Below are 26,007 nucleotides of genomic sequence, written 5' to 3'. Positions count from 1 at the left end.
TCTATTTAAGATGTCTTAGGCACTTTACAAAAAGGTGTGCTTTAATTTTAAAGTGGGCAAGAAAACATTCTGGAATGGTTCCAATCATTTGATCTCTTGCAGTTCTTTGAACAATCCACAGCCGATCCTTGACTCGCGATCCACAGCCAACATTGAATCCTCTTCAGCAACAATTTTATGTATCACTAGACCAATTTGGGCCCATTGGGTCCCTGTCACACGGGAGGCCTGGTCCCCCAACGCAATATTCCACCACTCACCCATGGCCCCCACGGGAGGCTTGGTTCCCCCAACGCAACCCGTTCCCCAAGGCAATATTCCACCACTCGCCCATAGCCCCCAACTGCGCAGGGGCTGCTCATTTCACCTTATTCAAAATACTGTGACTTTAAAATATTTTTAAAAATGCACTCTCCCTCCAGTCTGCCAGGAATATACTTGCTGTAACATTGTTGTCGTTGCTGGTGCTGTGCAGGGGCTGCTCATTGGGTCAGCAAGGATTTTAGCTGCTAAATTTGTCTTAACTTGAATTTCTAAAGTTAAAAATTATGAATAACTTGTGGAATATAACATCAATCTGAATGAAACTTGACACAGACCACCACGGGACAATGGTGAGTAAGGTGGTGCAAACATTTTAGAGCTATCGTGTATCATTTTGGCAGAGTTCCAGGTTAGCATGAATAAGCATAGATAGATATAGATAGATGGAAACAAGATGATAGTTTTAGTAATATAATAATAAATAATAATGTAGATAGATAGGTGAATAGTTCTTCAGATTGAGAAAACGGTTTTTGATTATAATATGCAGGTTTTGTGATTCAATTTATATTGAATTTAAATACAATTATTTTGTAGATTTTAATTTTCCATAAGATAGCTAAGAAATTGAATTGCATAATGCCCTTTTATCCTTTTAAAATGCTACTTTTACCTGGAGCGAATTGCAACTGGCCCTTTCTAGGCATCTTCTTTTGCAAAGTTCAAAGAATCAATTGTTGTTCATTGCAAACCAGGCACTTTTTACAATCATGGATGTCATCATGTCGCTGGAGATACAATTCACGTTGAGGTTCGTGGAGGAGGGGGGCAGGAAATTGGGATAAATTGGCCTGGGAATGACCATGGTTGGGCATTTCCAAGACAGCGAGGGTTTAACAATATAATGCTGCTGTGGAACCCTTCTAAGACAGGCTCTTATTTGCCCCTCATCTCCTCGATCATGATTAGTTACTTGATTGTTGCCCCTGATCTTTCTATATTTATCAGTCTTTTGCCACTGCCCTCTGCCACCCCCTACACCTGATCCCAATTTTGATTAGTGCAATGTCAAAAACAAAAACGTGTATTGGCATTTCATTAGTGTCTCATGTCTTTTTCATTTTGCTGTTTGGAAACCTATTTTTGGTTGTTAAAATTACCACTGTCTCTATTGTCCCTCATCCTCTTGATTATAAAATTGACACAGGGTACATTTCACCAAATGTTATGCCATGAAATTGGTGCAAAGCTGCTACTTGGCATCTGCTGTTTGACATTCTCCTATGAACTTATGACGACCACGATCCCTCAGAATTTTTAGTGTTTTTGAGTCTATCTCCAGATGACTTTCTAGCATTTTGTTATTTCAGATTTATAACATCACCAATTTTTGTTTTCCGTTGCATGACTCGCCACGTTACTGACCCTTGTAAGCTGACTTAATCGTAGGTGAACTAGTGCCAGATTTTAATCATAAATTTACCCTTCAACTTTATTTTGTAGTTTGGTGAAAGCTCTTTCATCATGCATTTTTGCACAAGTCCTATGCATAACCTTGCGGTACTATCAAAGATTAAAATAAACTGCTATGTGATGCACAAGGACTGTTTTAAATAAGTTGAAAAAGATATGCAAACTGCTCTGTGGCACTGCATTTAGTGCCTTTGCTGATAAAACCCACAGCTTGTGGATCATAGAATCATAGAATCATAGAAAGTAGGTGCGAGAGTAGACCACCAGGTCCGTCGAGCCCGCACCGCCATTCACTCATGGCTGAACACTAAACAGACACACTTACCCACAAACAGTAGACACAAGACACAGAACACAAGACACTACCCTCCCCTTTATACCGCTATCACCCCTCTCCACCCCAAGAACCGCGTGATCTCCTGGGGGAGGCAAAAAAACGGATAAAAACCCAGGTCCAATTCGGGAAAAAAATCCGGGAAATTCCTCTCCGACCCCAATCCAGGCGATCGACACTTGTCCAGGAGATCACTCAGGTCTTACTATACTAACCATACCTAGGTCCATATCCCTGCCCTCTCCCCGTAGCCCCTTATCCCCTTGGCAGCTAAAAAACCATCTATTTTTGACTTAAATATATTTAACGTTTCTGCTTCCACTGCTCCCTGGGGCAGTGAATTCCACAAACTAACCACCCTCTGGGTGAAGAAGTTCTTCCTCATCTCAGTTTTAAAAGAGCCCCCCCTCACTCTGCAACTATGTCCCCTAGTTCTAGCCTCCCCGATCATTGGGAACATCCTCGGTGCATCCACCCGATCAAGGCCCCTCACGATCTTATACGTTTCAATGAGATCGCCTCATTCTTCTAAACTCCAAAGAGTAGAGTCCCAGCTTACTTAACCTTTCCTCATATGTCAATCCCCTCATTGCAGGAATTAATCTTGTAAACCTTCGCTGCACTGCCTCCAGGGCTAGTACATCCTTTCTTAAGTATGGACCCCAGAACTGTACACAGTATTCCAAATGTGGTCTCACTAATACCGTGTACAGCTGCAGCAAGACCTCCGTGTTTTTATACTCAATCCCCCTAGCAATAAAGGCCAAAACTCCATTGGCCTTCCTGATTGCTTGCTGCACCTGCATACTGACTTTTAGTGATTCATGTACTAATACCCCTAGATCCCTTTGCGTTGGATAGAGTACATTGGGACATGTTGCCAGCAATATAAATTCCCGAATTTCCTGTCCTGAAGTCCCAGAATTTCCTTTCTCAAGAGTCTGCGGATATGTTGCCAGCAACGCCACTAGGAAATCCTTTGGTTTAATGGGGAAGATTTCCACATCAAGGCCAGTTTCTTGTCTGAAGCTAATACAACCAGCTGCTTCTCATACACCATCGCTGTTGGGCAGGTCAATGTATGTGGATGGCAAGTTCTCATCTCCCAAATACCTTGTACCTATCAATACCCAAAGTTGGCAATTCTGTGGTGGTCTCAAGAAAACGTGAATATCCACCAGTTGGAAAACGTAACCCATGCACAATGGGAAGTAGCTACTTCAAGGAGAAACATTGCGCCTTCACAGCTGAAAATAAGGTAACTAAGGAAAGATCCCATGCAGTAGAAAATGGGTGCGCAAGGAGCTGTCTGAGTGTCTTATAGGCTCCATGATTGGATTCCCAATCATCACTAGATCTGCATGTAATTATTTTGCAGCGATGGTCCTATGATAGATGGGCAACAAAGATGCCATGTTGTCTCTGAACTTTATTAAAGCTTTATTTCAGACACAGGTCCATATAACACATCAAACAGTACAAAGAATTACAAAGATACATTAAAAAATTGCATATTAGCCTAAAATATATATAAGCTATTGCACCAATGCCGTCTTAGCCTAGAAGTGAATCTATAGCAGCTTTTCAGAGGGCTGACTAGGGCTTCAATTATGTGGTTCTCTGATTTGTCCAGGCGACACATAAAACTAAACATCAGCTGTCTTAAGAGTGCCTCACAGGTTGGCACTCTAGTGGAAACAAACAATTGACTGGCACTATGCCACCTAGGGACACGAAGTAGCAACCTCATTGCATCATTGTATGCAACCTTAAGCCTCTGCATACTCTTTTTCTTATAATTAGACCACAATTGAGCAGTATATAACGGTGTGATGTAGGTTCTGAACAGGGAACACTTCACAGAATCAGAGCACATATAAAACTTCCTTATAAGCATGTTGGCTTGAAGATAAATTTTACAGCGCTGTCGGTAGAGGTCTTTGTCATCCTTCCAGTCATCAGATATGACATGACCTAAGTATTTAATTTCCTCACACACAGCAAGAGGACTGTCTGACAAATAAAAGGTCGGAAAAGTTGATTCCCTGTCCTCAGCGCTTCTAATTACCATTATGCGGCTTTTCTTAGCGTTATACTTAATGTCATAATCAAGGCCATACTGAGAGCACACCTTCAGCATCTGCTGCAGCCCAGCACTATATGGACAGAGCAGGTCCAGGTCATCTGCATACATCAGATGATTAACAATAGTGTTGCCCACAAGACAGCCAGTTTTTAGCCTATTTAACTGATTTGACAATTCGTCCATATAAACATTAAATAAGATAGGAGACAAAATTCCTCCTTGCCGCACTCCGTTACTAACACAGAATGGAGCAGATACAACATTGTCCCATTTAACGTAAAACGTTTGATGGGCATACCAGAACACTAAGATTCTCACTAAGAATTTAGGGGCACCTCTATTTAGCAATTTTACAAACAAGTGTTCATGGTTAATTCTATCAAATGCCTTGGACGCATCAATAAAACATAGGAATACAGATGAATTCAGGCTTGTGTACCTGAAGACAATCTCTAAGAGCATAGATACACAGGTCAGTTCCATGTTTTCTTTTGAACCCAAACTGATTGTCAGTAGTAAGGACATACATTTCTAGCTTTGTCAGCAGTATTCTCCCCAGTACTTTAGATAAGAACTGTCTGAAACTGGTATTTTAATGGATGGAAATTTGCATTGCAGCAAGATGTGAAGATAGATGTCAAGCAATGATTCGGTTTATTGTTATGTGCACTAGGATGTAATAAAATTCCTTGTTCACATAAAGCTCAGAGTAAACATGGTGATGATAGATACAACAAATGTACTGAAGAATGCAACAGTAAAATGGTGGATAGTGTAGTGCAATAAAAATAAAGTACAATGATGGAATAACTGATTTAATGTTATGAGAATCTCTTCAAATCTGTGTAATAAAATGTGACAGCAAATCTATGTACATCAAATTGCAAATTAGATTAATTGCAATATGATCGTTTCACAGCAATTGTAGGATGTCTGTCTCCCCTAGCACTTGTAATAAGGTTCAACACAAGCTGAAGGGTAGTCTCCTGCAGCAGGAAACCGATTGAAAGCAGTCTTTGGTCTTGTGGATGTTGGGTGAAAGGTCATTCACCTTGCATGCTTTGTTTGAGTGAGTTGATTGCATCTTGGTGTGTGCCCTCGGAGTGTGCACAAAACTGTTTTTTATTTTCTGCAGGTTGTGAATCTTGAGTGTAGTTGGTGGTTGAACAGCTTCCACTTGGTTCCACTCCAAGGGATGTTTGTTGGAGGTGTGGTGCAATAAGCGAGTCGGGTATTCCGACTGCCCATGCCCAAGTCATTGTCACTGGAGATAAACATTGGAGGGTGCGGATCTGCTGTATGTGATCTTTGGTTATCAGACCTTCGTTTCAGTGATTGCTTCATGCTTCGTGCTGCTCCGTGGGGTCAGGGTCCATGGTCGGGTCGGGCGAGGGTGTCTGGCGCCGCCGAGCCGTCGCTGGGCGCCCCCTCCCCCGGATGTTCCGTCCGGAGGCGGCCACAGGTGTTGGGCCGGGCGCTGCTCCGGCTTCCGGGGGGGCCGTCTCCCCCCCCAGAGGACCGGCTGCCGCGCCTCTCCTTGTCTGGTGGCCGTTGGTTTGCCCCCTCGATGGAGGGCATGTCATTACAAACAGCGAGTCGGCCCGAGCTGGGATAGGCAATCAGTTCCACTAGATCTGCTTGTAGTTTTCCGGCATCAAAGGCCCTGCTGGTGGAGGGTGTTGTGACTTAGACAGAGGTTTGGTGGCGGCGGGGGCCAAGCGCCGGCCACGGGGAGGACGCACACGAGGTGCCGCGGTGGGCCAGGGAACATCTCCAGAGAAGGGTCTCGACCCGAAACGTCACCCATTCCTTTTCTCCGTCCAGTCTGGCAGCATCCCCGGAGAAAAGGAATGGGTTCCTCGGGAATAGGAGGGCTGGTGCAGGCGCCTCCCCGAGCGCCGGGGACGGGCTCGACCCGGCCTGTGGATGAGACGTGGGTCTTCCACTGACATCTGTCCCCTCTCTGTCGCTGTTACACCCATTCTCCCGCTACCTGGCACCTCGTTCCTCAGATTAAATATATTTTTACACGTAAATCATGAATAAAGATAAGAATTTACATACAGTTTATGCAGCCAGTGCTTCGTCTGCTTTTTCTTTATAGCCGGTGACCTTTGACAAATCCCATGATTCCTTGTGTTTTTCTGAACACTGAATTCACTCACACTGGGGAGGAAGATTTGAAAACAATCAGGGTAATGAAGCAGTATTGGCTGACTGGTTCTGAGGATGTTTCTTTTCCAGACCTGCTGGTTAATATCCTGACTTGCATATTGTCAAGGAGCAAAGTGTAATGGAAAACTCGTTGCTCTGGATAACTAAATCTGAGTGTGTTCCACAGTAATTGCAGATTTTAAAGTCTGAGACTTTAGTGAGGCAAAGTAGTTAATGTATAATAAATGGTGGTGCTCTTTTTTAAAGTTGTCGTGTGGGGCATTCATATCTGTTGTCTCCAGATGGATGGAATTTGCACAGACTGGTGTGTAGCTTTCTTGAAGATGGTCGTGATTGTAGCATCTTTCAAGTCCCAGGTGCATGTTAATCTTTCCCAGATATGAGTAATGAGATTGTGGGTTGCAAATCAAGCTTGGTGATTTCAGTAGTGATGCCGCCTGCTCCAGAGTCCCTGGTACTATTAAGTTTCCTTGTAACTGACACTGACTTTTAGGTTGAGCATATGTGATGGAGTTCAGGGTACCTGTGAAAAGTCCAGTTGTAGTTATGAAGGCCTAGAAATGCTGCTTCCAGCTGGTGTCATTTATCTTGTGTCTTGAGTTCAATCCCTTGGGTCCGTAGGATAAGGCCATGGGAGTCTGGACCCTTGAGAGCTTTAATTTTGTTTTTGCAGCAATGTTCCTGCTGGTATTTTGGGGCCAACTCTGGAGATTGAAGTGGCCAGACAACACTTGTGGCATGGGTGATGCAGATTTTTGTAGTCCCTTGTATAGACAATGATGCAACATAATAAGTGTGAGGGCTTGTAATGTGGGTGCTGCCATGATCTTATCACGCTTAAAGGTGACCCTACTGGGCCATTACTTCAGGCCAACATTGATCAAATCTATTCTGTTTGTATGAAACAATCCTGAGATCACTACTTTTGAGGTCCTGCTCTTTAAACAGCAACTAGCGCCCTGAACTAGTCCCATCCCATCTACCTATGTCATTGATAAGTAGTTTTAGAATGTCCTCCAGCTACGTGGAGACAGGTCACAGTTTCAGAAAGATGGACCACCTGAACTATAATTGACAAAAATAATTGGGTTAATAATAAGAGTTCAGGGGCAAAAATGAACAATATTGCAGAATGTAACCATCTCTTGATTGGTAACTTTAGGGATTTGAAGTTCAGTTTGATGCCAGCTGGCATTCAGCTTTGTTCTGGTTGTTGAGAAGCAAGAATCATCAAGGAAATGTTTTGCGAGATTTAACATGGATGGCTTGGTTACAAAGAATATTTTCCTTTAATGTTTTAATTGTTGACCTGGAAAATGTAGCCACTTCAATGAGTGAGTAAAATGAAGAGCAACTGTAGGGCTGTATGTGTGTTGTTTTAATAGTATGGAGAAATGTGGATAGAAAGGGGGGGGGGTTGGGCTGGTTGAGTCCAAGGATTAGCTGCAGAAACAAAAAGGAAACCCCTACTACATATGGCTGGTAAGGACTGCTATTGCACAAATAGTCTCGCAGAACAATGATTTGAAGGAGACAGTACAGCATGGTTCTTTGAAGTTCCATTGAAACTACAGATTAATGGGAAAGAACTAGAGAAATATGACTCGTTCACACAACTTGCAGGGCGCTGTCTTTAGGAGAAAGCACAATAGTTGGAGAAAACATGAAGATACTGGGAGGGTTTTGAATGTGGATGAAAACAGTTTTTGAAGGAAAGTGGATCATGAATCATGTCAGCTAGCATGGGAATTGAAGAAAGGAGTTTATCGTCTAATTATGGTCACATAAGTAAAATTAGATTGACAACCAAATTTTGTCTTGATCTAATTACTTATTATAGATGAGCAAAAGATGCTTGAATAATATAGATAGGTTTAGTAAACTAAGGGGATTCCTTGCATTTTTCACATTGCAGTTTATACTTTTGTGAAATTTTTGCTTTTATTTGAGAATCCTATCAGTTTTTGGTCATTTTCTTTAACCTGGTTTTCACTATAGCCTTGTTCATCCCAGAGGAATGTGCTTTAATTTGGCAGCATGAGTAGGACAGTGCACTGTAATTATGCAAGCTTAATATTAAGGCTTGCTCTTTGAAAAGAAGATTGCTCTTCGATAAGATGTGCTCGGCATTACAATTTTAAGGGGCATTTTTTTTCCTCCAAAGCCCTTTGATATTTGAATATATTGGGGGGTGGGGGGGGGGAGGAAAGAGTACATTTAATTTCATCAGGATTTTGCAAGAATTTATTTTTGCTTTAGAAAACGTTTGTATTGAAATAAGTGCATTTAATTGCTGAGTTCAAAAGAGACTGGAGTTTTGTGCAGCTGAATATCTGGTATAAATAGCTTGACACTCGCAGCTAATCTTGGTTGTTTGATCCTATCCTGCAGCTTAATGCAGTTGTCATGGCAATTCTGAGTGAGAATGTTGTTGCTTCATGAAAACACTATGCACTTGTTTTTAGGAGTGAATGATGCCCAAGATGGTTTAGCTGTATCAAATTATGGAATAAACCACTTTATTCTCCAGCATGCTGTACCCTGCACTTAGTCTCACCAGAGGCCTTCCGAGGGAAATTTAGTGGAAAAAGAGCCACTGTTGCAAAATGTTTAATAATGGTTTAAATTCACTGGATGTTTGGGCAAGTTATTTGTTGTGTTTCATCCATCTTGCTGGCATCAGATCACATTTTTAACTTCAATTTTTTTCTTTCTTCCTTTGCTACCATCTGTAAGTTCCAGTTACTTTTTTCAGTTACTTGCACAATCCCTTGCATCTAGTCTGCCTATTTGTGCCGATATTAGTCAGTCAAGCTATCCTCTCAGTTTATTGTCATTAGCACAAGTGTGCCAAGGTACAGGTATAATTGGAATCTAGCTTGTAGTACCATCCCAGATGCAGAGACTAAGACAGCATACAAATTATACATGACACGAATTCTACAAGATTGTGAAAAGAAAGGCTGTGCAAAATGACATTAGTGCAAATGTACACAATTGGAAAATAGGTAATTGGTAGTGCACGAGGTGTTTTGTTGTAGAGTTAGGATTTGGGTTGTTCAGGTCTGTTCAAAAACCTGATATTGTCGGAATGTCGTTCCTGAACGGTGATATGGGACCTCTGGTTTCTGCACCTCCTGCCCGATGGTAGCAGCGAGAAGAGGGTGTGGTGCATATAGTGGGGATCATGATAGATGACACCTTGAGGCAGTGCCTCATGTAGATGCGAAGATAGGGTGCATAGTGCCTGTGATAGATGGGGCTGAGTCCTCCACTTTTTGCAGCCTCTTGTATTCCTGTACATTGTAATTGCTATACCAGGCCATGATGCAATCTGTTCTGATAATTTCTAAAATGCATCTGTAGATATCTGTTGAAATATTTGGTAATTTGCTGAAGCACTTTAATCTACTTTAGAAAAAAAAGATATTGGTTTGCTCCTCTCATCCTCTTTCATGCCTATCAATTTCTTTATTCCAAGTAACAGTATTGGTTATGTCTCCATATCCTGTGCACCATATTCATACCCACATGCAATTTATAGGGAACAAATGATTATGTTGAAATTAATGTTACAAAAAAAGCATTTTCCAAAGTTCTAAACATAATGCAAATCTGAAGGGCTTGGACTACTCTTTGCCAGTACTGAATTTGTTGTTTAGCAGTAAGATGCCACAGTAACAAATATTTTGGTACAGTTTGAGTGCATAGGTCCTATTGAGTAAGAGCTGCAACTACAGCCATTTGATGGTCAGAGCATCTTGAACCACCATTTTCATTTGCTGTTTAACCATGCCTGCGTTTGTGCTGAAAATTGCTATCTAGTTTACAATAAGGTGTTGGTCTCGTTGCTATTCCCACCGCAAAATCTGGGCCAGTCTCTGGTCATTACTGAGAAGATGGCAGTGCTTGGAGATTTCCATAAAATTATCAGTTTACATTTGTTTTCACGATGTACGTGAGGAATATGTGAACTGTTCTGTTGTGAATATTGGATCTCTAGGGGCCTTTTATTTTTGCCACTACACTCAATTTATTTTCTCCAATGCATGTTATTATTTTGTGAAAGTGAGCAGATGAACTGCTTGAAGTATTTTGCTGTCAACTGGGCCAGCCGCTGGGACCAGTTAGCGTGACACTGGGTAACTAGGTCGCCTTCTCCCTTTTTACCTGAATGCACGAGACCAGAACTTTTTGGAGATTTAGTCTTGATCACCAGTTTTTCTCTGGAATGCTGACTTACCATGGCTCAAATCTGTTTAAGCCGCTCCATTGAAATTGGCACCAAAAAATAGATCTGTACGATTACTTGTAATTTGACATGTGTAACGGCGCCTGCTAGCGCACGCAGATATCAAATCCGGCGTTCGGAAGCCGCGAGGGGCTGTTGTTTTCGCGCGTTTTTTCCCCTGCGCGCGTTAGGTCAGTGCTGATCACCGTTGTGGGCAGACGTGTCTGTTAAACCTGTATGCTGTTTATCAGACCACTAAACATGTTTAATTTCAGTCTTTTTGTTTGGTTCGCATTTAAGAGCCTGCTTGCCTTGAGCAAAAGGCATGAATAGTCATTTTTATAGTGGATTATTTTTTAATTATTATTTAATGTTTCTATTGTCCATTCATAAGTAACTAGTTTCAAATGATGGTTTCCCCTTTTCCATCTTATTTTCCCCACCTTTACATACATTGTTTATTCTCACTAATTTCTCTTTTCCCTCAATTCTTTTCTCCCCTCAGGACTCTGCCCTACCTCTCCTGCACTATCTCTTGGTAATCCACTGTTTTGTATGCAATGCCCATGGAAAATGTCAGGTATCAGCTGTCCTTTTGTATTGGGAAGGTTAACGCTTGTTAAAAATTATGAAGTTCAGTCCGCCTGGACCTATCTGATCTCCCGGTTGCCAAACACTTTAATTCCCCTTCCCATTCCCAAAATGACCTTTCTGTCCTGGGCCTCCATCTGTTAGTTGTTAAGGGATATGATATAGTTGGGTTTACGGAGACATGGCTCCAGGGTGACCAAGGGTGGGAGTTCAACGTGCAGGGGTATTCAATATTTAGGAAGAATAGTCAGAAAAGAAGAGGAGTGACGTTGTTGGTTAAAGAGGAGATTAATGCAATAGTAAGGAGAGACATTGGGTTGGATGATGTAGAATCTGTATGAGTAGAACTGCAAAATAGCCAAGGGCAGAAAACACTTGTTGGAGTTGTGCACATACCACCATACAGCAGAAGGGAGGTTGGGGATAGCATCAAGCAGGAAATTAGGGATGTGTGTAGCAAAGGTACAACAGTTATCATGGGTGACTTTAATCTACATATAGATTGGACCAAAGTGTATATGGGATGTTTTTCTAAGCCAATTTGTCGAGGAATCAACTAGAGGGCAGGCCATCCTAGACTGTGTATTGTGTAATAAGGAAGGATTAGTTCGCGATCTTGTGCAAAGTTCCTCGGGCAACAGTGACCATAATAGGGTGGAATTCTGCATTAAGGCGGGGAGTGACACTATTGATTCAGAGATGAGGCTCCTGAACTTGAAGAAAGGTAACTTTGATGATATGTGATGGGAATTGGCTAGGATAGACTGGCAAATGATACTTAAAGGGTTGACGGTGAAGATGCAATGGCAAAGATTTATAGACTGCATGGATGAATTACAACAATTGTTCATCCCTATCTGGCGTAAAGATAAAACTGGGAAGGCGGCTCAACCGTGGCTAATGAGGGACATTAGGGGTAGTGTTAAATCCAAGGAAGAAGCATATACATTGGCCAGAGGAAGCAGCAAACTGGAGGACTGGGAGAAATTTAAAATTCAACGGAGGACAAAGGGGTTAATTAAGAGGAGGGAAATAGAACATGAAAGAAAGCTTGCAGAGAATATAAAAACTGACTGTAAAAGCTTCTTTAGACATGTGAAGAGGAGAAGATTTGTGAAGACAAATGTAGGTCCCTTACGGACAGAAACGGGTGAATTTATAATGGGGGGAACAAGGAAATGGCCTGTTTCCTTTATCATCGTTACTTGTTTTGCATATCTTTCATTCATTTGCTCTATCTCTCTCTCTCTCTCTCTCTTGCTATCTCGTTTCCCTTTCCTCTGACTAGTCTGATGAAGGATCTTGACCCCAAATGTCACCCATTCGATCTCTCCAGAGATGCTGCCTGTCCCGCTGAGTTACTCCAGCATTTTGTGTCTATCTGAGGAAGTTCTGGTCTTGACCATTATGCCTTGCCTTTGTCACAATCAAGTTAACTATTTCTGCTATGTTGGATATGACTAACCATATTTATTTTGTAGCTTTTTTTGTGGTTAATATGCATTCATTTGAAACTATTCAATATAAGGATTCAATATTGATTTCCTGTGAAAAATAAATTTGCTACAAAATAAAAGAATGGCCAGTGTTAGACTCTGTTCATGTTGTGTCATATTACATGTTTTCCTCTGATTGCAAAGAACCAACCTTTGATCAGGACCAACGGACCTGCTATTATTCCAGTGATTCTTTGAAGGTGGACGTTTGCCTTTTTGTCTGAAGAATTGTTTCGACTCAATGTCACTCATTCCTTCTCTCCAGAGATGCTGCCTGTCCCGCTGAGTTACTCCAGAATTTTGTATCTATCTTCGATTGCACCTTCCGTTTACCCATCATCTAAAATGCCACCATCCCTTCCCATATTTTAACCCCAGTAGTCCGGCCATGATTCTGTATCCTTTAATGTGGAAAATGTTCCAAGGTGGTCAATTGGTGATAAATATACACCAGAAAAGAGAACGTGTCTGGAGGTTTGTGACGAGAAAAATGGCAAGACGACCATGTGCTGGAAATGACATCATTATTTTCCCATGCTCCTACCTTGAAAAATAGACATGAACAAGAGCAGAAAAGATCTGCAGATGCTTGTTTAAATGGAAGGTAGACCCAAAATGCTGGCGTAACTCAGCGGAACAGGCAGCATTTTATCAACAGGAGTAGACCATTTGCATCCTTGTAGCTGCTCTTCAATAGAGTTGTGGTTGATCAGTCGATGGAGTCACTTTCCTGCACTAACTTTGACCCTTTTATAGCCTCAATATCTAAAAACTGCTATCCACCTTTAGTATACTTGGTAACTGTTTCCTCTCTAGCCTGCGTTTTGAAACATCAAAAGATTTGCTGCCCTTTGGATGAAAAATTCTTCTGCCTGCCCCGATCCCATGTTTTGAGGCTGTCCCTTTGTTCTGGACACTCCTGATGGTAACCATCGACTCTGCATCTGCTCTGTCAATACCACATGAGTTCTGTTTCTTGAAAACTACAGGCCATGTCTGCACAATCTTTCCTCGTTTGATAACTGTCCAACTAGGAAATTATCTGATGAACTTCTGCAGTCCTTTTTACAATCCATCCTTAAATGGGAAGACTACACAGTATTCCAAATCTGGCCACAAAAAGGCTTAATTGGAGCAAGATGTCTCTGCATTTCTAACTTCCTAGCTGCTCACTGAATCTACACTAACGATCAGTAATTTATTTAAAAAGATCTAAAACTACCTCTGAAAACCAATCTCTAGCCACTTAAAATATGTTGTCTCTTGTGTTTTTGTTCCAGGAGATGTATTTTCCACACTAGAGAGTCAAAGAGTGGTACAGTGTGGAAATGAGCCCTTCGGCCCAACTCGTCTACACTGGCCAACAATGGGTATTACACTAATCCCACTTGCCTGTGCTTGGTCCATAACCCTCCATACTTGTCCTATCCATGTACCTGCCCAACTGTTTCTTAAACGATGGGATAGTTCTCAACTACCTTCTCTGGCAGCTTGTTCCATAAACCCACCACCCTCTGTGTGAAAAAGTGACCCCCCTTATTCCTATTAAATCTTTTCCCCCTCGCCTTGAACCTCTGTCCTCTGGGCAAAAGACTCTGAGCATCTACCCGATCTATTCCTCTTATGATTTTGTATACTTCTATAAGATCTCCCCTCATCCTTCTACGCTCCATGGAATAGATCCAGCCTACTCAACCTCTCCCTATAGCTCACACCCTCTAGTCCTGGCAACATTCTTGTAAATCTTTTCTGAACCCTTTCAAGCTTGACAATATCTTTTGTGTTACATGGTGCCCAGAACTGAACACAATATTCTAAATGCGGTCTCACCAATGTCTTATACAACTGCAACATGACCTCCCAACTTCTATACTCAAAACTCTGACTGATTAAGGCCAAAGTGCCAAAAGCCCTTTTGACCACCTTATCTACCTGCGACTTGACCTTCATGGAATCTTCATGCACTTGTACTCCTAGACCCCTCAGCTCTACAACACTACCCAGAGCCCTACCATTTACTGTGTAGGTCCTGCCCTTGTTCGACGTCCTAAAATGCAACACCTCACACTTCTCTGTATTAAATTCCATCAACCATTCCTCTGCCCACCTGGCCAATCGATCCAGATCCTGCTACAATCGTTCACAACCATCTTCACCATCTGCAAAACCACTAACTTTTGTATCATCAGCAAATGTGCTAATCTTGCCCCGTATGATCTCATCCAAATCATTGATGTAGACGACAAACAGTAATGTGCCCAGCACCGTACCCTGTAGCACACCACTAGTCACAGGCCTACATTCTGAGAAACAACCTTCCACCATCACACTCTGCTTCCTTCCATGGAGCCAATTTGCTATGCATTCAGCTATCTCCCCTGGATCGCATGAGATCGAACCTTCCAGAGCAGCCTACCATGCGGCACCTTGCCGAACGCCTTACTAAAGTCCACGTACACACAACATCTACAGCTCTGCCTTCATCAACCTTTTTGCTCATGTCTTCAAAAAAATCAATCAGATTTGTGAGACACGACCTCCCACGTACAAAACCATGCTGACTGTCCCTAATCAGCCCTTGCCCATCCAAATGCCTGTATATCCTATCCCTCGGAATACTCTCCAGCAACTTACCAACTACAGATGTTAAGCCCCTGTCCCACTTAAGCGATTTTTTTTGGCGACTACAGGCGGCTATGCTGTCGCCACATGATCGCGGGGTGATGCTTGTATGGTCGTGAGTAGCCTCCTCAATTGGCCTAAAGAATCGTAAGATTTTTCTGGTCTCCGCTGGATTTTGAAATATTCAAAGCATTTTGGCAACTGTGAGCTTGACGTAGCTTGTCTTCTCCTAGGTAGTAGGTGCTGTCATAGGTTGTCGCCAAGGTGACGCAGGTTGTTGCCAGGTGACGTTGGTTGTCGCCGGGTGCTGACTTTGGTGATTTCCATTGGCGACTACCTACGTCAACCGGCGGCAGCTACCGGTGACTGAATTGTCTTCAGTTGTCACCGACAGGGTCGTTGCTTGACGTGGGTTGACTTTGGTTGTTGTAGGTTGTCGCCTGTGTGGTCGTAGGTGGACGTCCTAATGGGTCGTCTGTTGTCGGTAGCTTGCCGTAGCTTGACGTCAACTAGGTGGTAGGTTGTCATAACTTGTGGTAGACCTTGTCGTGGGGTGGGTCCAGTCGCTGCTTTTTCGGCGACCAGCTACGACTGTGATAGTTGCCGACAGTCGCCGAAAAAATCGCCTATGTAGGACAGGCCCTTTAAGCTCACCGGCCTATAGTTCCCAACATTTTCCCCTCAGCCCTTCGTGAAAAGAGGCACAACATTTGCCACCCTCCAATCCTCTGGCACCTCTCCTGTATTTAACGACGACTCATAAATTTTAACCAGGGCTCCCGCAATTTCCTCTCTAGTGTCCCGCAATGTCCTCGGATATATCTGATCGGGCCCTGGAGATTTGTCTACCTTCAAACACAACAGTACCTTCAGTACTTCCTCGACGATGAACCTGACTGCTCTCGTGACACTTCCAGTGACTGATCTAATTTCCTCCGTCCTACTGTCTTTCTCCTCTGTAAATACAGAAGAGAAATACTCATTGAAGACCTTGCCCATCTCATGTGGCTCCACACAGGTGACTGCTTTGATTCTTGAGAGGTCCCACTCTCTAGTTACCCTTTTCCCCCTATACCGTATCATAGCCCACACTGCTCCTTAGCTTTGTCTATCTTCTTTCTGGTATCATAGCCCACTATTGCTTAGCTTAGATACATTACACTCTGTCCCCTCCATTGAAATGAAAATGGGAATAGCTGACACGGCAACACTGATCCCTGTTTATTATAGTTCCAACTGATTCCATGTTCCAAACCAATGATGCCAACTTTTGTATTTCCAAGGAAGATCGGCACTGAGGACCCATCTCTAGATTCTCATTTTTGTACTTTTAGTTGGAAATGCATTGTTTTGGTTTTTAAAAATAATAAATTAGAGGATACCTAGCTTCCTGGCTAGAGCTTCTATTTATTGCTAATCTGGTTTCCAAGTTTACTAATTGAGAAAGTAAATGCCTAAGAATTGAATAGAGCAATATTATTATGCATTGAGTTCCAGTTTTGTTGTGAAATCATTCACTGGAGAATCGTTAACTTGTTTTGACCTTGTTTTGTGGTCCTCTGGTGGTTGTTAAACCAGAATACATCCTTCACATTACTTGGGCTTTTCAGGAATACAATAAACCCTCGTTTTAATAGACCCTAGGGGGTGGGGTGAAATGGTATCCGTTATTGCCGATTATCCGCTATAACAGAGTAAGAAATTATCATTGTATGAGTAGTAGAAACAAACAAATGCAGATGCTAATTAATATACAAAAGGATACAATGTGTTGGAGTAACTCAGCCGGGGGAGAGCTGAGAATCCACAGAGTTGATGGTCACAGCCCACGGGCTGCTGGAATGCATGTAAGGGTCAGCAGTGGTGGCGGCAGCAGGCCAAGGCAGCTCGGTGGGCTGGCGAATGTGGCAGCAAGTCTGGCCAGGGAGGCGATGCGGGCAGGCGTTTGCTGCCAGGTGTGGAAACGGCCGGGGAGGCAGTGTGGGCCGCTGGTGGCGTTATCAGCCTGCCCTGGCAGTGGCTGGAAAAGCAGTGGGGGCATTGGTAGCTGTCGGTAGGTCAGCATGCTATAAGCAAAATCTGTAATAGAAGTCCATTAAAATGACGGGAGACTTTTCAACAAATTATCCTCTGTTGTGGGGTCCATTGCTGGAACTGCTTTCTGGTAGGCCCTTGAGTGACATGCGTACTCTTTCTACCCCCGCATATTTCATCGACTTGTTCCCTTTTGTGTTCTTTATTGGATGAATGTGGGATGAACCCAGAAGCATTTATGAAGGTGGTATTCAATAACGATTGGCATTTCTTGATGTTGGCAGGCAGCTGTGAAGGGAACATTGAGGTTAAATGTTGCAGATCATATTTAAATGATGACGAAAATGTTGAAATAAATTTATGAATGGGAAATCTGTGACCATACCACATTAAGTTGTATGAAGCTACACATTCTCTCAATTGTCAAACAGCAAAGTTGAATTCCTGCTGCATTCTAGATTTATGGGTGGTGGTAGTTCAATTGTGGGATGGAATAGACATCAAATTTTAAACAACTGCATGTATAGAAAAGTAACTTGTACTGTTTAAACCTGAAACGGAAATCAATCGTACATAGAATCTTGTAGCAGTTTCATTTAATGATTCACCAAAGTACTGAATTTATTCTATAATCTATAATCTATAATACTGAATCTATAATATGATGCACATTGCATAATGAATTGTTGGTGTGTACATTCAAAGTGTTCTCTTTTAGACAATATTAATCTAATGTCTGAAGCAAATAGATTTTGTACTTCCGTGAAGTTTACCCTTAAATTAGTACTTCCTCCCCCCTCTTTTGTTTTTTTGAAGGAAGAATTGCCCCCTATTAATAACAACTTGCCCAAATGGGAGTAGTAATGTGACATCTTGTGATGTGATAGAACTATTAAGAGTTAGAATTGCAGAATGCAATCTGATTTAGATAATTTGGTAAATGTACTGCAAAATACAAAGTAATCTTAGAGACGCGAAACAATGCAATACTGGAATAAAGTTAATTGTGTTTAAAGTGCTGGAGGAACTTGGCGGGTTAGGCAACATCTGTGGAGGGAAATAAACAAAAATATTACTGGGTGCTGATATGGCGATCAGATTTTACAATTTTAATAGCTCTGAAACTAAATCTAAATGACCTTGTATTAACCCATAAATTGCATTTTTTCGAGTTTAAATGATTAGTTTGAATCCGATGGGTAGGAAAAGATAATGCTAAAGGTATAATGTTATTTGGACACAAAACTAGTCATTGTTATACAACACAGAAATGAGCCCTTTCGTCCAGATTGTTCACCAAGCTGCCTTCCTTGGTGAACATTTGCCTCTGTTGGTCAAATGACTCAAAGCATTTCCTATCCATGTACTTCAAATCTTTGGAAACATTGCAATTGCACCCACCACTACCACATACCATCGCTCTGTGTGAAACAATTGCCTCTTGGGTCTCCTTTAGATTTTTCCATTCTCACCTTGAACCAATGCCTCTAGTTTTATACTTGTCTGATCCGTGGAAAAAGACTGACATGCCCTTCATGATTTTGTGGTCTCCATTCCAGCCTCCTTGGTTCAAGGGAAAACAATCCTATCCTTTCCAGTCACTCCTTATCCTGTACGCATCCACGTAAATCTTTCTCTGCACTCTAGCTTAATCACAAATTTCCTATTTGGTTATGGCCAGAATTGCACATAATACTCAAAGCACAGTCTCACCAATGTCTCGTATGGCTGTAACCAAAGATCAGGCTGTAACAACATTCTGCCTTTTGTACTCTATGCCCTTATCAATGAAAGCCTGTATATGCTTCACTTTGTCTACCTGTGTCACCAATTTCAGAGAGCTATGTAGTTTTAGGAGTCTACGTTCTACAGCGCTCTCAGAGACCATGCCCTATGTATGTCCAACAACGGTTTAACATCAAAAAGCATCAGTTTGCACCCATCGTCCATTTCTTGGCCCACTTTCCCAGTGGGGAAACATAGACTGCGCCTCCGGAACTTAGTAAAAACATTGTTGCAACCCAGAGAGCAGGTAGTTCATGACAAACCTTAAACATTATTGTGCACAGCCAATATTGCGCATGTGTGCTACATATTGATAGTCAAAGGGAAGTGCAATTGTCTGGGCACTGGAGTAGTCTGGGAATACTTTTGAGCTTTTGCTACAGTAATGTAACTGAATGCCTCCAACATTTCCATCTGGACAATGTACCTCACTGGTCCAGTCTCAGAAGTGTCTCTGCATGCTCTTGCTTGGTACTCAAAACAATATTGGATTCTCCTGTTTTTTTTTTTTTTAACCTTTCCAATCTTCCTTAATCTTTACTGAGACCAAATTGTGCATAGAGAATAATGGAATCAATTTGTGGGGGAGGGATGGGATTAGGAATCCTAATGCTCAATTACAGCGTGATGGATAAAATAAAACTTAAACTGAGAGTGACCATGGACAAACAAAACTGACCCGACCTTGGGACATGCAATTGTTTCAAACCAGACCAGAATCCCCTGTAAATGGAATATCAACCATAAATTCGATTATTTGAGGGTGAAACACTAATTTTATCAGGAATCTCTAATACAGTACAAATTATCCTGATGTGTGTGATACTGAGCCAGATCAGGGCTGAGTATGGCACCATTCTTAAATGTGTTTTAGGCACTCAATGTAGGTGAATTATAACGGGCCACACATTTCAGAGCAGCAGCATTAAGTTAGTGGGGGTTAGGCTGGTGTTCTTTAAACATTGCTCCACAGGAATCAAGACCAGCAAGTTGTAGAGTAGTTACATGGGAGGCAGTTAGGTTGGGATACTGGTGAGGAGAGAAGCCCAATGTTTGCTGATAACTGGGGATTTGAGGTGTAACGTCCCTTTAAGGGAAAATTGATGTACAATCATAAACATGAGCTGTAATGGGAGAGGATGGTGCTATAGCTTAGATTTCAATACCTCAAAGCAGCCGATGCCCAGAATTACTTCAGCATCAGCTGGCCCTTTGGTTAATATGCAGGTGTATTTAATAGTTTAGTTTTAGTTTGGAGATACGGCGAGGATACAGGTCCTTCGGCCCACCGAGTCCACACCGACCAGTGATCCCTGCATATTAACACTTTCATACACGCACTAGGGACAATTTACACATACACCAAGCCACTTAACCTACAAACCTGTAAGTCTTTGGAGTGTGGGAGGAAACAGAATATCTCTGAGAAAATCCACGCGGTAACGGGGAGGAGGTACAAACTCCGTACAGACAGCACCTGCAGTCGGGATCCACCTGGGTCTCTGGCACTGCAAGCGTTGTAAGGCAGCAACTCTACTGCTGTGCCACCGTGGCCCAGAGGGAACTATGGCAGGCAGAGAAACTCAAGGACATTTTTGGCATCTGAGGCTTGTGTGCCGTACATGGAATGTGGGAGAGACGTTGCCAAAAAGTCAGAACGTGTGATCTGCTTGCTGGGTAGATTTTAGGATGTGGGCAGCTCACAAGTTATAGGAGTAGAAATAGGCTGTAGAATTAGGCCATTCCGCCCATCGAGTCTACTCCGCCATTAATTCATGGCTGATCTCTGCCTCCTAATCCCATTTTCCTGCCTTCTCCCCATATCCCTTGACACCCATTCTAAACAAGAATTTGTCTATCTCTGCCTTAAAAATATCCACTGACTTGGCCTCCACAACCTGCTGTGGCAATGAGTTCCACAGATTAACTACCTGCTGACTCAAGAAGTTCCTCCTCACCTTTCTAAAAGAACACCCTTTAATTCTGAGGCTTTGACCTCTGGTCCTAAACTCTCCCCCCAGTGGAAACATACTTTCCACATCCACTCTATCTATGCCTTTCATTCTTCTGTAAGTTTCAATGAGGTCCCCCCTCAACCTTCTAAACTCCAGCGAGTAGAGGCTGTCATGCGTTCATCATATGCTAACCCACTCATTCCTGGAATCATTCTTGTAAATCACCTCTGGATCCCCTCCAGAGCCAGAACATCCTTCCTCAGATATGGGACCCAAATTTGCTCACAGTACTCCAAATGTGGCCTGACCAGAACCTATAGAGCCTCAGCATTTCATCTGTTTTTGTATTCCAGTCCTCTTGATATAAATGCTAGCATTGAATTTGCCTTCCTTACTGCTGATTTGACTTGCAAATTAACCTTTTGGGGGTCCTGCACCAGCACCCAAGTCCCTTTGCTCCTCCAATTTCTGAGTTCTCTCCCCATTTAGATTCTCTCCCCTATGCCCTTATTCTTATTACTAAAATGCATGACTCCACACTTAGCTACACTGAATTTCATCTGCCACACCTTTGCCCCCTCTCCTAACCTGTCCAAGTCCTTCTGCAGAGTCCTTGCATCCTCGACACTGCCTGCGCCTCCGCCTATCTTAGCATCATCTGCAAACCTGGTCACAAAGCCTGCAAACCTCTTATCCAAATCATTAATATACAACGTAAAGAGGAGCGGCCCAATAACCGACCCTTGTGGAACTCCACTAGTCACAGGCAGCCAACCTGAAAAAGCGCCTTTTATTGCAACTCTTTACCTTCTGCCATCCAGCCAACCCGCTATCCATGATAGCATCTTCCCTTTCAAACCATGGGCTCTCATCTTCATTAGCAGCCTGATTGAAGGGTTTCTGTAAATCTAGGTAAACGACATCTACAGACTCCCCTCTATTAACTTCTTCAAAGAACTCCAGCATATTCGTCAGGCAGATCTTCCCTTCACAAAACCATGCTGACTTATTAGTATGGTTACCAGCCTATTTTATCGTGAACTTCTAAGCACTGCGTAACCTCATCCTTTATAATTGACTCTAAAATATAGATAACATATTTTTTTTTTTTTAACAAGTCTTCTTTTGGACCCATCACGGGCAAGCAAATATTTCAGGGACATTTCATTTGCTTGCCCATGAAGGATCCAAAATAAATCTCACGGGTTAAACAGCTCACGTTAATGAATGCAGCATTGAAGTTTTAGTATCATTTAGAGATTTCCATTCAATTGCCTGCCTCATTCATGGACGAGATGATCAATTGGTGAACTACTCCAGTGACCAGAACTCTGGGAATACACCAAGATCTATGTATATTCCCCTCTTTAGATCAATTTCAACTGTACAATTTAGGGTGTTTCTCGCTCTACAGTTTGATAAGCTTATAAGCCTCAATGTCAATCTCCGTGCTGTTGGCATGGACCGTGCATTGCTGTTTGTAGACTTCACTGGTTGCTTCTTCTCTGGTCATCCTCATTAGGTCCCATGGTTTTGGAAACTTCATTTATGCACCTATCCTGGCTGAATTTATGTTGGCCAAAATTGTTTCTAGTTTTTTAGCCATGGTGGAATTCATGAAACTGGTGTTGGCTGTAAAGTATAATTTTCATCTAACAGCAGGAGCTTGTTTATCTTCAGTTTCCAGACTGGGAATATTTCTAAAGCAGAGATTAACACACTGACCCAAAAACTTTGTTTTGCTGCTCCGTGTTGCCTAAATTAATTGGTCTCTTTGTGGTTCATCTTTTAATGCATCCGTGAATCATGTAATGATTAAAAGGGGAGAGTAAATACACGTTTCAATGTTTCTTGCATTTTACACCGTTGTCTTGTATCTTATCGTTTCTTGCAAAACTGAGGCGATTTCATGTGGGCTGTGGGCAATCCCAGGTTAAGTTTTAGAATGTGTCATCCCATTTTATATGTGAAGTAGTAACAATGTTCTCTATGTAACAGCATGATGTTTGTAGTGATGAGACTGCCTGCTATACCACTGACTTGGTTAGTTAGCTTTTCTCTGCTTCATGGAGACTTCTCCCTCTGTCTTGCATTCCATCTTAATATTGTTGAATTACAGGTGGTTTAACATTTTTTTGAAGCTCTACTTTAATGGGCTTATTTAAGAGGTGAATGCTCATTTTGTCATGGCTCCTAATTTAAAATGTGAAATAATGAAGAAGTTGAATGTTGTCTTTGGACTGAAGTACAGATGCACCCCAATTTACTATGCTTTGACTTACGATATCTCGACTTTAGGATGGTGCAAATGCTCGGCAATGGCAGCGAGCCGCACATCGCTTCCGGTCACGTGATCAAATTGTATTAAATGTGTTTTCGACATGATATTCTCGATTTAGGATGGGTTTATCGGAACGTAACCCCATCGTAGGTAGAGTAGCAGCTGTATGTGAATTGTGTATCGTCTCTTAGCCCTCGGGAATACCGTTTTTGTTTTCCCCCCAAGTGTTGAACATATTTTGCTACCATCTTTGTGTTAAGGAAGGTTAGTATTCTGTATCTTCTAACTGGTCCTCTAGTTCATCATTCTTGAGTATCCCAGTTGTCTTTGGTTCTATTTGCATGTAGGTGTAGCCATTGTGTATTCTCCAAGGAATCGGTGATTACAGATCACTGTTCTAGTCTCCAGTGTTCCTTTGGTCATGGTGAATAAAATCTGTTGGAGCAGTTTGATAAACTGCTGCTTGTTGCTCTGAAATCAAATTTGATCTAAGTGCAAGGTTCCTGTTTCACGATTACATTTGTTGAAATTTAGATTTATTTTGTTCTGTTTTTTGATTTGCATCAGCCTTACCCCCCCCCCCCCCACCCTCTCTTTCAATCCTTTCTCCCCTTCCTTCTGCCTTCCTCTCTTCCCTTCCTCTTTACTCTATTACTCTATCCCCAAGAGAAAGAAAGTATGTGTTTCTGTGAAGTTATTTTTCCCAACTCGCCATGTCCATCTGCATATCTTATCTTTTGTTATGTGTACTTGCCTGCTTTTCTGTCCTTTTCTCTACCCTGTGACCATTCTTTGCTTCACTTTTGCTTCTTCTTCAAAGTCATATTGCACGGAAAAAGGCCCTTCAACCCAACTCGTCCATGCTGGTCATCTAAGCTAGTGCCATTTGCGTGCTTTGGTCCCTACCCCTCTAAACCTTTCCTTTCCATGTACCTGTCTAAATGTCTTTTTTTTTTTTAAATATTGTGATTATACCTGACTCGACTATCTCCTCTGGCAGCTCATTCCAAATGCCCTCCACCCTCTGAGTGGAAAAAATTGCCTCTCAGGTTCATATTAAATCTTTCCAATTTCACCTTAAACCTATGTCTTCTGGTTCTTGAATACCCACCCTTGGTTAAAAAAAACCTCTCCATTCATCCTATCAATTCCCTTCATGTTTTTATACACTGAAGAAATTGACATAGTTTGCCCAATCTCCCTTGAGTCCTGGTAATTTCTTCACAATCTAAATCCAAATTTTATTAGTTATTTATGTTATGGCATCGGTTGGAAGCTGCATACCAAATCTTGTTGCGCTTATGTGCAATGACAATAAAATATATTATTATTACAAATCCCTTCTGTACTCTTTCCAGCTTAAATACATCCTTCCTATTAGCAGTGTGACAAGACTGAATGTACTACTCCAAATGTAGCCTCACCAACGTCTTGTACAACTGTTACAACCTCCCAACTTCTCTACTCATTAGCCTGACTAATAAAGGCCAATGTGCCAAAAGTCACCTTAACCATCCAATCTACCTGTGACACCACTTTCGGGGAACTGTTCACCTGTACTCCTAGATCCCTCTGGTCTCCACCCCCCTTCCAGGTCATACCATTAATTGTGAAGGTCTTGCCCTGGTTTGACTTCCAAGAATGCTACACCTCACACTTACCTGCATTAACCTCCATTAGCCATTTTTCAGCCCACCTGCCAAGCTGGTCAAGATCCAAATGCATATCTATCGTATCCCTCAATCTTTTTCCGTAACTTAGCTACTCCAGATGTTAGGCTTGCTGGTCTATAGCTCCCAGGGTTTTATTTGCAGCCCTTCTTAAAATAGAGGCTCAACACCCTACGGCATCTCACCTGTGCCTAACGATGATTCATATCTCTGTCGGGGCCCCTGCAATTTCCTCTGATATACCTGATCAGGCCCAGGGGATTTGTCTTTCTCCATCTTGATTGCACCTCACCGAATACTTCGCTGTTCCCTCAGTCCCTTTCACTCTACTGTTATTCTGCATCTCATTTCTTGTTTCCTCTTTCTGTGGTTGTTTTTCTTGCTTGCGCTACTTCGATAGGAATTTGCAGTGTTCTTCCCCCGTGCTCCTTGCTCTTGCCGAAAATGGTGCAGATAAACTCCACGCTCTCTAGAACATGAATTATTGGTATAGTTTTACCAGTTTGTATTAATTGATTTTAGCATTTTTCTATCCTTGTGTTTGTTTTCGTGTGTGAAACCATTCTTTTGGTCAATTAGTAAAATGGCACTACAGTTACACTTTCAAGTGCTTGCATTATAATTGTACACTTATCTTGCAGCCATATGGGTTTCTAAATGTACCCATGTTTAGAATAAGTTTGTTGTTTGGAAATTAATTTAGCAAAATGCAACATTTTCAAGGGAACAAAAGATCTGATATTTAAAATTACAAACTTCTTTGTTGCAGAATTGATCATTGAGGTAATAAAGCAGAACTACCAACACGTTCTTCAGCAGTATCAAGAGGTAATGGTTAATGAGGCAGTCTGCCCCATTCTACAATATTTGACCATGCTATTTCTTAGTTGTATTTAAACTTAAATTTCTTTTTGTATTTATGGTGAGGTAGAACATTGTGACGATACTTGGGTCTGAAATAGTGTTTTGATTGGTTGTCATTGTCCCGTTTTCGTTTTTTTTAAACTATT

At 42.0% G+C, this 26,007-nt stretch overlaps 1 protein-coding gene across 7 annotated transcripts in view; it reads left to right on the top strand.

Moving 5' to 3' along the window:
• The window catches only part of prom1 (prominin 1), a 124,700-nt gene that overhangs the window by 16,851 nt on the left and 81,842 nt on the right, over positions 1-26,007 (top strand). For all 7 annotated transcript variants that reach the window (XM_033025833.1, XM_033025806.1, XM_033025789.1 and 4 more), the window contains exon 2: positions 25,767-25,825. In XM_033025833.1, the coding sequence (XP_032881724.1) occupies positions 25,767-25,825 (59 nt within the window). The remainder of the gene's footprint in view (positions 1-25,766; positions 25,826-26,007) is intronic.

Source organism: Amblyraja radiata, chromosome 1 (genome assembly GCF_010909765.2).
Source record: "Amblyraja radiata isolate CabotCenter1 chromosome 1, sAmbRad1.1.pri, whole genome shotgun sequence".
In the NCBI taxonomy this organism is placed as follows: domain Eukaryota; kingdom Metazoa; phylum Chordata; class Chondrichthyes; order Rajiformes; family Rajidae; genus Amblyraja; species Amblyraja radiata.
Note: the sequence above shows the minus strand (reverse complement) of the source record. Positions and strands in the feature narration are given on the sequence as shown.